We start from the raw sequence: 12646 nt of genomic DNA on the forward strand, positions 1-12646 counted from the left end.
TACTTTTTAAAGCTACATTTTATATACTTTAAAGCTTCTTTGGTTATTTGGTTAAAAAAAGACTTTGTATTCACAGATACCTACTTATTCTCTATAGCCCCACTTTTGCTATTTTTGATGTTAATATTTCCTTGACAGGTAAACCACTTTTATTTAGCAAAACTCCTGCTGCTCTGACACTCTGTCACCGCCATTTTACTTTTCTGTCCCCTCAGGGTTGTGCCTATGCTGAAAAGGAGGCTGCTGCAATGGGAATGCAGGGAAAAGTCTAGATTGGTCATACCATGGGATCAATGGCAGACACCAATGTCAGCAAGTGAAATACTGAGCACTTGCCATGCAGAAGGAGAGTCTGATGTCCCTGAAGATAAGCTTGATGCTGCATTACCTAGAACACAACACTCATCTTTGTCTTCTCAAGTGCATCCACATTATAGGAGGAATCATGTTTCTTTCCATTGTTCCAACTTCTGACCTTCGTAAGGGCAGGCACACATTTCTGATCTTGCATGTGACTGCTGTAAGGATGCTGGTGATACTGAGTCATCAGGCCATTAACGATATAAAGATGACTAGTTTGGCGACTTCTCCTACTCAGTCATGTTCTGCTGTTTTATCAACTGAAGGTTTTTTTGTGTATCTGGCCAACTTTGGTAAAAACCATATTCATAAAGAAAAACAAAACTTTCACCAAGGGTAAAGGAATCTAAATAGCAAATACAAGATTTTTAGGGCTTTTTAGAATATTCACTTCATAGGCAAAGGTAAAAACAGAAACAAATTTAAGAAGAAAAGCAAAGAACAATGGCATACAAAAAATAAGTAAGCAAAGCAAAATAGAACAGAACTAATGAGGGCTAAATAAAATTCTCCACAAAGACACATAAAACTTTTCCAAGACGGCCATCAGTGCACCAGTATTGCCACTACATGGAGCTGGGGGCACATGGGTGGCTCAGTTGGTTAAACCGCTGCCTTTGGCCTGGGTCATGATTCAGAGTCCTGGGACTGAGCCCCACATCTCGTAGGGATCCCTGCTTGGCAGAAAGTCTGCTTCTCCCTCTCTCCCTGCTCCTACCTCTGCTCCTTTTCTCTCTCTCTTTCTCAAGTAAATAAATAAAATCTTAAAAAATAAAAAAAAAAAAAAAAAAAAAAAAAAGAAGAGCCAGTATCCCAGAATATTTCTTTTCAATTAATCTTCTCAGGTATTTTTTCAGCTTCAACAAAGTATTACTCCTCATAAAACATCTAGCCTTCCTCTGTCCAGTAGCTCCTTGAATATTACAAAAACATAACAAGCCCTCCAACCCTTCCTAACCATTTCTCACATGGTTTGACACATCTGGTTCCTTTGGCGCTTGGCTGCCTCTCACCGCCCCCCACCCCAAATCACTTTGGTTTTCTGCATCTTTTCTCAAAGAACGCCCTAGAATAAAATGCAGACACTGTTTGTTGACTATCTAGGGTAAAAAGCAGAATACAAACTTTTGCCTAATGTGAAGAAATCTGAAGCATCTCAAATTCAGATGAAAGCATCCCTTAGACCCAAGTTCGGCCACAGACTGCCCTCAACTCCATGACCGGTCTTGTGCCCTGCCCCACATGCACAGTGCTAGCATTTAAGCTACAATGAAGGATCAAGTTCCCCCAACATTTTCTCCAAGTATGAGGGCAAGGTCAGGGCTTGGCAAATTAGTAATAGCAATTGTGATAATAACATATCATTGTAGGCAGTGAGCAGAACACTGCACGGTCTAGGCCAAGTCAGTAATTTCAGCAGAAGAGAGGTTTTATGCAGAATGGACTCCCCACTGCCGTTTTTCTATAACCCAGGATCTGTTTTCTTAGCTTTTTGTTTGTTTAGGGTGTAAGTCATGATGCTGAAAAAGCAAACATACAGTCTGACTCAAGTAACTTTCTAGTAGACACAAAAATGATGTCTCAACAAAAAGCAAAGGGCCAATGTACCCACAGCTCTGAGTAATTCTGTAATTCTACAAATGGCTTCTTGTGACATAATAAACCACAAGACCAGGCTTCTGTCCTTAGAATTTCAGCATGGAATTGCCTCTTTAACATACATATCATTTCAGGGTATTTTAATACATAGCTTTAGCAAATCTCACCAAGAGAAGATGTGTTAGTCTCTTCTTCCTCTTGCTACCTGACTTTAAGAAGTTCTTATTAAGGATGTGTTGTCATAAATTCCAAACATTAGTTTTTGATTACCCATTTGCCTGATGTTTATCATATTATTTCCCATCATAACAGTGGATACAAGCTTACCTTAGGATAACATGAATTTTTTTTTTAAAGATTTTATTTATTTATTCAACAGAGAGACAATGAGAGAGAGAGAGCACAAGCAGGGGGAGTGGGAGAGGGAGAGGGAGAAGCACGCTTCCCACAGAGCAGGAAGCCCGACACGGGGCTTGATCTCAGAACCTTGAGATCATGACCTGAGCAGAAGGGAGACGCTTAACGACTGAGCCACGCAGGCACCCCAGGATAGCATGAACTTTTTAAAAGTAGATGGTGGTACAGAAGCCAAATGTTTGTTTCCCTCCCTCTCCCTTTTATACTAAGCCTTTGACAGGTATCTCTACTTTGGCTTTGACTTTCTTTTTGACATTCAGCAGGTCAGACAGCCGAATGAAATACATACTATTGGTAATTTCTGGCTGTGATGACTGGGTATCTGTGACGGTTAGCACCGCTAGGGCAGGTCTGCGTGAACTAAGGATACAAACTGACTGTGGTCCTGGGTAACCACCTGCCAGGAGGGCTCCACGGTGATGCTGTCCTCTTCTCTCGGTGTATTTAGCAGAACCATTCTCATTCTCTACCTTGGGGAACCATTTTAAGAAAAACCAACAGGGCAAACAAATAAAAATAAATTCAGTTCTTGCCCTGTCACAGTGCTTAAGTGTGCAGATCCGAAGTCGTAATGCTTGGTAATTATAATTAAAGTGGATCCTTTTTGGGTAATTTCCTGTACCCATTGTTGCACTGCTGCTGCTCCCTGCTGCTAAATATGAGAGGTGTGGAGTGATCATTTGAAGGGATGAATATTTACTTTCCATTTTTGGAGGGGAGGAAGAGGCAGAGAGTGGAAAAATGCCGAGACAGGCAAATGCTTAGAGTGTATTTCTCTACTACAGACGGCTCAAAAATAGATAAATAGGGGTACGTGGGTGGCTCAGTCGTTTTGGCATCTGACTCTTGGTTTTGGCTCAGGTCATGATCTCGAGGTTGTGGGATCGAGCCCCACGTCGGGCTTGGCGCTCAGTGCAGAGTCTGCTTGAGATTCTTCCTCCCTGCCCTTCTGCCCCTCCCTGCATGCTTTCTCAAATACACAAACAAAATCTTAAAAACACAGGTAAATAAAGGGTTAAGCTATCAGGAGTTCAACAAAGAAGTATTGGTACAAAATGTTCACAATTATTTGGGAAGAGGGGGAATAGTCAACGGTTTCCAAAATATCAACTAAGTACCAAATGCCCCCGAAACAGGGGTGTCCCTCTGATGTTGGGAATCTGGGCTCTTGCTTTTTTTTTTTTTTTTTTAAAGATTTTATTTATTTATTTGACAGAGATCACAAGTACGCAGAGAGACAGACAGTGGGGAGGGGGAAGCAGGCTCCCCGCTGAGCACAGAGCCCTATGTGGGGCTCGATCCCAGGACCCTGAGATCATGACCTGAGCCGAAGGCAGAGGCTTAACCCACTGAGCCACCCAGGCGCCCTGGGTTCTTGCTCTTAATGCCCACTTTTATACCTCTTGTCACCAAGCTATCATAGTTGCTGGGTGGCTGAGTTTGTTTGTGTCTTGTTATACAGAAAGCACCACATCTGGTCAGTTTAATGTCATTTATGAATAATTGCTCAATATTCTAGGCTTTCTGTTCTGAGCACATACTGGCCTGGCTTGGACAAGTGCAGGACAGCAGGTGTCACCAGAGCATCTCCAGTGCCAGCTGGTTTGATGTCCACCCCTTCCACACGCTCAAGTGTCTCCCCCAATGTAGTCAGGTGAAAATTTTTAAAAAGTAAGCTATTGCATCTTTTAATATTGAATAACATGAAACACTAATCCTTCTAACCTGAAATAATAATGGCAGCTCCCAAAAAGCTTTACTCTTTTTTTTTTTTTTTTTTTTTTTTAAGATTTACTTATTTATTTTTAGGCAGGGAAAGAGAATCTCAAGCAGACTCCCTACTGAGCATGGAGCTGATGGGAGGGCTTGATCTCACGACCTGGAGATCATGACCACAGCTAAAACCAAGAGCCAGATGCTTAACCGACTGAGCCCCCCAAAGCCCTATTCTTTATCATTACATAATCTCCTCTTTCAATTTAGGTCATTCCCATGTGACAAGCAGCAGCAATACAATTCTTATTGTTGCTTTAATATTTTTTCCCAGAGACTCCTTTCCTTCTCTGATAGGGTATATCCAATAATATTAATGTTTTACCCATTAATGCCAAAAGAAAATACACTGTATACTTTATTTACCACAGAATGTAACATCTGCCTTCTTCTCCTTTTCCCCAACCCTATATATATATATATATATATTTCCCCACTATAGCCAACATTTTCTGGCTATAGTGTCTGGTTACAGTTAAGTCTCATATTCACTTCATTTGTGAAACATGAAATAACCCAAAGCTAAGTACATTTTGTTGATATTACTTTCCCTCTCTCTCTGTCATCCTCTTCTTATAGGTGAGGGGAGAGCAAATTATTCAAATAAAGAACTAAATTATATTTACAGGATGGTAATTTTCCATCAAAATGTTTAAAAATTAATCATTGCCTTGTATTCAAGAAACGACCCCCTCCATTTTACAGTTTAGCAAGTAAATCAGGACGAAGATCTGTGATCTGTTTCAAGGAGCATGATCATTGCCCAAGGAGTACAAGCACTCCTGCTTCCAGCCTGCGGCTTCAGTCCAACAGAGGGAAGTTTGTTAATGGCAATGACCCAACTAGACGTTTGCATTTGGAACACCTAAGTGCTCAATTAACATTTACTGAATATTGGATGTTTCTTAGGTTGAAATCATAGTATTAGTATTCGCAGAATGAATGAATGAAGGAGCCTATAAATCAATGAGTGAACAATTCAGCCAATTAAAATAGACCAAACAAAAATTTTAAAAATAACAAAATTGAAAATATGGCCATTTTACTGTATCCTGAGGTATTTACTCAGACAACACTTACTGAATACCTACCATCTGCTAAGATCTCTGCTGGGTATAGAAATCAAAAGATAATCAGCCAGCCTCCTTGACATTGAGGAATTCACCAATTAATTACTGAAGAGAAAATTTTATACTGCCATGTGATCAGTGATATAATAGAAAAAAGAGTCAAGTGCAGTGGAACACAGAAGGAAAAGGCCTTAAAGGAGAGCTTTTCCTGCGCTTCCAACCTAAGTTTAAGCCTAACAGATAAGGAAAGTCTCTCCAGGCTCAGACGGGAGCAGAGGGATGGAGATGGTAAAGATATTTACAATGTCAGACACTACTGGTGCTCAGTAAGTATGGAATTGAGTGAATACACAAATGGAAGGATAAATTGATGGTAGACAGTGTCATGCTGGTAAATCAGATCTCTGGAGGGAAATGAAAACCTTGACATATAGCAAATGTCCATTTATGTGGAGTATATACTCCCATCATGGTCAATTTCAAACTACCAACATGACATCACTGATCACACACAGGTGAAAATATGCACATCTGGCACTTGCCAGCTAGCATGACCCAACGCCAGCCCACTGTTGACTCTAGAGCACTCCATTAGTATTCGTGGAATGAATGAAGGAGCCTGTAAATCAATGAGTGAATAAACTACTTGATTCCAGGCCTGGGACCAATATGGTCAAAGGCACAGAGATTTGAGTATTTATAATCCTCTCAATTAAGAAGAAGCCCTGTGAGGCATGTCAGGAGGAGAGAGTGAAGGGCAAGTTGGGATGGATCCAGAATGCAGGTTCTAGGATGTGACTTTACTCAAAGGGGAGTAGTTTTTGAAGGGGCAGAGTACTAGGACCAGATCTATATTTTAGATGTGCTTTTAGCCCAAATTCCATAAGACCATCTTTGCTTGCCTCAAAGTATGAATACGGATGTGAATGATTAAATCCTTACCAAAATTTTAATATGTGGAACAGTTCTAAACCCTTCCTCTTAATGAAACAGACATGTAAGAAATCCTTCGAAGTTCTTACTATACTGTCGGATTTCTTTATTCAATCAAAAGGAGTCTTAATGAGTCTTGGAATCAACCAACAGAGGCAAGTAAATTTTGAAGCACAGTATACACGTGAACTCAAATGTAAAGAAAGAGAGTAAAGGAGAAAAACGGATTATATGATGTCTGACAGGTTAAGCCACACAGGATACAAGGAAATTACTTTCAAAGGCTGCCATGACACTCAACCCTCTTCCGCCCCATAGACTATGTCTCAGAAATCTGGGCTTGTACATACATGTTGTTCCACACTGATGCCTTTACTTTATGAGACCAGCAGGTGCTTTTCTAAACTGGAAGCCCCAACAATGAATACATCTTACCTAGAGATATTGTCAGGTGAGCAGGCAGAGATGCTGGTTTCCATGCTGTCGGAGCTGTCTAGGCTCAGCGTGTCAAAGGCCTGGTCCTTGTAGCTGTGGTCGGGGTAGTGGAAACTGTTCAAGTAGACATTCGATTCAGAGGCTGTGCGGTTGTAAAAGTCAGAAGATTTCTGCCTTTGTCCTTCACTCATCTGTTGGTGATTATACCCTAAGGAAAGAGCCATAAATATGTTAGTATGCCTCATCTTCTAGTCTCAGATCTTCTGAGACTCAAACCAGCAACCCAAAACATCTGCGTACAAAACTTGGACTTTGGTCTAATTTGTTTTGAAGCCAAGAAGATCAAAGACACAGCATCATGCTCAGTGCAAGCGAGGTGGTCTTGGGCGTGATCTTTTCCGTCAGTGGATCATCTCACATTCTCCTTTGCCATTCCCACATCTCAGCGCGACTGAGAATATAACCACACACACACACACACACACACACACACACATACACACACAAACAGGCAAACCAAACCAGAACAGAAACACAATGAAAGGCCCTGTATCTTCTAAAAGTAGCTGGGTTCAAGGGAAGCCAGATGACTCCTGGTGACAAGCAATAGTGTAGTCTTAGGACAGTCAATTCCTCAATGGTATTCAAATTTATGGAACACTCCCACTCCATCTGGTCATAAAACAGCAGGCGGACCATCGAGGTACAGGATTTAAGAAACTTGTATCTCACTCATATTACCACTAACACTTTTAATCTGGTAAAAATCCAAACTGCACATTTTTCTTACTCTTTTTTTCAATTTTCCTTGCCTGCTCATTATTTAAAACATCCACAGCCAATGATTTAAAACAATTCTCCCAATTGGCACACCCCTCCTAATTACCATATACAGAGCTCTCTTGTTTTTCTGCCTTTGCCGTCAGCCCTCAGCCAGCTAGTGCTGGCCAACCATAGGACAATGTAGAACTCACATCAAGAGCAGCCAAAGTGCTCTCAGTCCCAGGCTTTCTCCTTACCTTGGTACTTGCTCAACTGGCCTGTTAGATCACTGGCTTTACTTCGTGTTGTTGCTCTGGCTTGCTTGCTAGTGGCTGATTTGGGGCAATGAAAGTTAAATTATTCTTCCTTTCTCTGTGTACCATACAGGCAGGATGCAGACATTGAAGTGATAAACCAATTCCTCAACGCATTAAAAACATGTTTCTCTAGCCAACAGTAGGTTCCCACCCCTTTCTCCCTCATCAAATTTACTACCAGATCCAATAAGAGTTAATGATTGGACCATTTGAATTTTGCCTCTTTCCTTGCGCTATACCTACCCTTGCTGAGGCTTTTAATTGGTAATGAAAAATGTCCAAAAAACAGAAGCCACATCCGTGAGGATTTAACAAAGCATCGGATACATTTCTGTAAAATGATTTTAGTTCCACAGGGAGTTTGCCTGCAGTCATTTTAAATATCAAAGTGCAAATATGTTAGTTCAGCTGAGGGCGTTTCTGGGGAAATAACCTTCCTTAATATAAGTTGTAATTAGATATTACAAATACACACACAAGAGCCACATATCACTCAGCAAAGGGAAGATGCAACACAAGACAGCACAGCACGACACTACGGATAGAAGGCCATCAGTCATAGTGATTAACGTGGGGAGCAGTAAGTGAAGCCGGTGCATTCATAAGCGTGGAGCCTGTGCCTTTAAAAAAAAAAAATCATTACTCAGATATTTACCTTTGATACTTGAATTTTTGGAATTATTAATCGCTCCTTTTAAATTGTTTCCAGTTATTATGAAAAGGAGAGGGACAAAAACAAACAAACAAACAAACAAAAAACAATACCAGAAATTATTTGAAAAAGTCACGCCTGTTATCTTTCCTAATGCTTTCAAAAAAGCCTTACTGGCAAAGAAAACGTGGACGCTGGCACTGACATCATGGAAGCCACTTTCTAGCAGTTGTATGAAAACCAATTCCCTAAAAGACAGTCACGGAATTGAAAACATACGAGAATTATCTCCTTGGCACTGACATGAGGAAAGGCGAATCCCTATGATGCCACAAACACCCTCTTGGAGGAGCAGAGAAGATGGTGGGTCCCGATCCTCGGATCACCCACTTTTTTTTTTTTCCTCCAAAAGTATTGCAAATAAGAAAATGAACTTATGACCCTCAGGTGAAGAAAGAGCACACTAAAATGACTCAAAGATGTCAGATGTGGGCACAAGGGCCAGCCGTGTGGCTATGTGCAGCACACTAAGGGTTGTGAACACAAATCCTCCAGGTTGCCCCATTATTCATTGGAGTTGGGCTCTATGCTTGAGAGAACCTTCCACCCTTCTGGTGGTAGGATGAGCGAGTGCCTTAGATTTAAATGAAGTAATGTGCTAATGATGAGCATGTATTTCCTGGCACAGGAATTTTGTTTCCAGGGTGAGTGGAAATGTTCTACCTCAGGGACAGGCTCATTTCTCCCACCTGGCAACCCTCTACTAATAATCACAGTGAATTCAGCGACCACCTGGCTTACTTAGCCTCCTCCCTCCTGAACTTCAAAAAATTCAGTTACTTCTGCAATCACAAATAAAGGCCTGGACCTCTTCCCTGTGATTCTGGAATTGCACCTGTATGATTCCAAAGAGCTGGCTTTGGGACCCAGGCTCTGGCCTGCTTGTCCGAAGGTACAGAGACTTTTAATGGAGGAAACATCCCAGGAGAGCAACAGGACCAAATGAGGACCCCTGGTGGGAGGTCCAAGAAGTGCTCGTGCAGCTAGGTAAACCCAGAACAGGGGCAAGCTATCCCGGGGAGAGGGACCCAGGTGTCCTGGTCACCACATGATCCCCATTTATTTAGTATGGGGAGGTCATGAACTAAAGAGCTGCTGGGTCAATCCATTTTCTCATCCATAAATTCCGGTTTCGGCGGTGGCTAAATAAGGAAGTGGAATATCTACTATCTGGGGTGGGGGTGGGGGGCGAAGTTAAGTGCACTGGAAAAATGAGACTTTCCCAAACCCTGAGACTACTTGGTTGTTTTCGTTTTTGTTTTTAAATTATGTAGCAAGAATAACATTCAGCAGTGGGACAGCAACTAGAAAGCAAAGAAGGCCTTGTAAAGGCTCTACATCCTGTCTACCCAGGCAGAAATAGCCACTGGAGGGAAGTTATAAGGTTTATAATGGGAGAGCTGACCGTGTCTGAGGCTCGGCTCTCAGCAGAGCCCATGCAAGGAACCCAAACCAACTCAAGTCTCGTCACTGTCCAAGAGAGCCAGGAGAGAGGACGTGCAAGGCCCATTTCTCATTCCTATTCTCGCCTATCTATGAATTCTGAAAACTCCTTTGTGACTTAACTATTCTGCCACTGTGGGATATACAGTGTTGCCAATATCTTCCAAATGTGTGTTGTTTCCTTCCTTTTTTTTTTTTTTTTTTTTAAAGGGGAGTGGAGCAGAGGGAGAGGGAGAGAATCTAAGCAGATTCCAAGCCCCATGCAAGCCCAACACAGAGCTTGATCCCGCAGCCCTGGGATCATGACCTGAGTCGACGTCAAGAGTTGGACACTTAACTGACTGAACCACCCAGGCACCCGTGTCGTATACTTTAAATAGTTATTTGGGCTTAATAGAGAAAATGAGATGATTTAAGGTTATAATCTGGGTTTAAGAGGATAAAATTAATCTGTCTTTCTGACAAATTAGCCTAGTGTAGCTCACCTGCTGAGAAATTCATTCTTCCTAACCATAGTCCACAGCCAGGAGATGAAGGTACAGGATGAGTCAGGAGTCACGGACGAAGAAGGGGGAAGACGGAGAAAGGGAGAAAGAGACAAGATCAAAAAGGATGACAGGGGACCAGGAAAACAGACACGTTCAACATGCCATCCTCGGCAGTGTTAGTCACAACACCAGATTAACAAGGCAAGATGGATGTTCACACTTCCAGATTCCATCTGAGTTTACAGAGGAACCTGGGAAGTTAAAAAATAATAATAAGTTTCAGATACATGCATACGGTTAGTCAATAACGTTTGGAATGAAACATCTTTCACACATATTCGCCAACCAGAAAACAGGGAGAATAAAAATGAGATCATAGTGATAAAACAGTTCTTTTTCCTCGGCAGACAGCAGCACATAGTTTTTAAGAGCTAGGATTTATCAAATGCCATTCAGTTATTCAAAGCACAGTCCCTCAAATTTTCTATAACCAGGGCGTCCTCTGACACCCTGCATCTCTGCCACCCTGTCCCAGTCATAAGCATCTCATTTATGCAAGCCAGTCACGCAAACTGGTCTTCACTCCTCCAGGTCGGTGTTCTACAATGGGCATAAATGGAATAAATAAGTAGGAGCGTCCTAAATCCTTCCCTCCTCCCTTGTAGCGGGCTTATTTATACCTGCTCTTTAGAAAGGAGAAGCCTCCTGTTTTACACTTAGCCTACATACTTGACAATGCCCACTCTGATCTTTATCTAGATTCTGAGTCTTGCAAAACAATTCCCCCCCCCCCACCCACCCCGGTTTCCTGCAGGGTCTGACCTTGTAATAAAAACAAAGGGGCTCCTACAGCTGCCCCTCTGAGTGAACAGCAGCTGCCCTCAGGATTGGGTTTCTAGCAAACGTGCAGCAATTTTTCTCTATTGTATAAAATGTATGATCCTTTGGCTAAAAATGCACTATTTTACAGTTTCAAATCCGATCATTTCTTAAAGATGACTTAACAATGACCTTTCACTAGTTGCTGAAAACAAAAAAACACCAAGCGAGGAGGTTTGTCATACCTTTCTTGGACTTTCCTGCGTTTAACAGAAAACAAAAGGACAAAGATTTCATTCATTTGAGAGCTTACAAAGGAACATTTCACAAGTGGTACAAAAGCCAATAAGCATTACAACTTTAAGAGCTGAGCTCCTGGGCTCTCTGCTTTAAACTCTGCTCTCAGAGATCTTTTTTCTAGGAAAACAGAGCTGACGGAAGGAGGGCTGTTACTTACACCATTGTTCTTGATGTATCCATTATGAACAAGCAGCAAAAAAAAAAAAAAAAAAAAAAATAGTTCACTTATGTTAATTGTGTAACTCCCCCCAAAAAGGTAAGATCTATTACATCTGAGTTAATGAAAACACGTTGGGTCCAGTTTTTTCAAAACCATGGACTTTTACTTGCCTTTGCCATTTTAGTGAAGCCAAAACTGTGTTAGTGAAACAATTCTAAATGCAATAATGATTCATCCCTCCTGGGGATGGGCCACCTTTAGGGGCTTAGGAGAAAATTCTGCCAATTTTCTGGTCTGTTGTGGCTCTGAGAACTGCACTCCCTGCCCCTCTTCCTCTGGCTTCACAAGACACATCACCTCTGCTGGGACCAACACACACAGGATGGTTCTCGATTTCCTCAGAAGTTGCCCCATCAGCACCACATGAAATTCTTGAAGAAGAACCCCGCTGGAGAGCTGTAGCAGGAAAGAATGCAGCCGCAGTCTTCCCAGATACACAAAAGGAAAGCACATCGGTGAAGGACCAGAGCAGAAAGATAGCTGAGTCAATGGATTTTGCGGAGTTCATCCTTAATGGGGCCTTAATGGAATTGGCTCACATTTCCTCTATAAACCAGTATGGGGATTCCCATTCTTTGTTGGGCAAAAGGAGATTAGAAAAATAAAGATCCTTTGGTTTCACCAAAATTCTCATTAAGAATCTTCTTACATGATAATCTTAATAGCTCTTGAATTCGCAAATCTCTCTGGTTAGTATAAAGGTGTGGTTTTTATTACTCCTTAAGAAATAACTTTTGACATAAAATGTGGTCTTGTGGCCAATCCAAGCTCTGATGTCTTCAGCCAATGGAAAAAAACCCATTGAAAAAGTCTATAAATATCACAGAAAAATGCTTTAACAGAAAATGGACTTGACTCACAAGTGAACAATGATAAACGAGAGCCAAAATATCAAGACTCACTTATGTTTATTATTTATAAATCATAAGAGATATCTTAACTTTAAAAATCATAAGAGATATTTTAGCTTAAGAAATTATAGCAAAGAAAATAAAAGT

General features: G+C 41.4%; 1 protein-coding gene across 17 annotated transcripts in view; it reads right to left on the reverse strand.

Annotated features, from left to right (window-relative positions):
• PHLDB2 (pleckstrin homology like domain family B member 2) overlaps nt 1-12646 on the reverse strand; it is a 220868-nt gene that overhangs the window by 13811 nt on the left and 194411 nt on the right. For 14 of the 17 annotated variants that reach the window (XM_059392001.1, XM_059391998.1, XM_059391997.1 and 11 more), the window contains 3 exons: nt 10307-10327; nt 8322-8357; nt 6588-6795 (listed from right to left, as the gene is read on the reverse strand). In XM_059392001.1, coding sequence (XP_059247984.1) covers nt 6588-6795; nt 8322-8357; nt 10307-10327 — 265 coding nt within the window. The remainder of the gene's footprint in view (nt 1-6587; nt 6796-8321; nt 8358-10306; nt 10328-12646) is intronic. The other 3 variants (XM_059392000.1, XM_059391992.1, XM_059391991.1) reach the window with 2 other exon arrangements.

This window comes from Mustela nigripes, chromosome 2 (assembly GCF_022355385.1).
Source record: "Mustela nigripes isolate SB6536 chromosome 2, MUSNIG.SB6536, whole genome shotgun sequence".
NCBI classification, from domain to species: Eukaryota; Metazoa; Chordata; class Mammalia; order Carnivora; family Mustelidae; genus Mustela; species Mustela nigripes.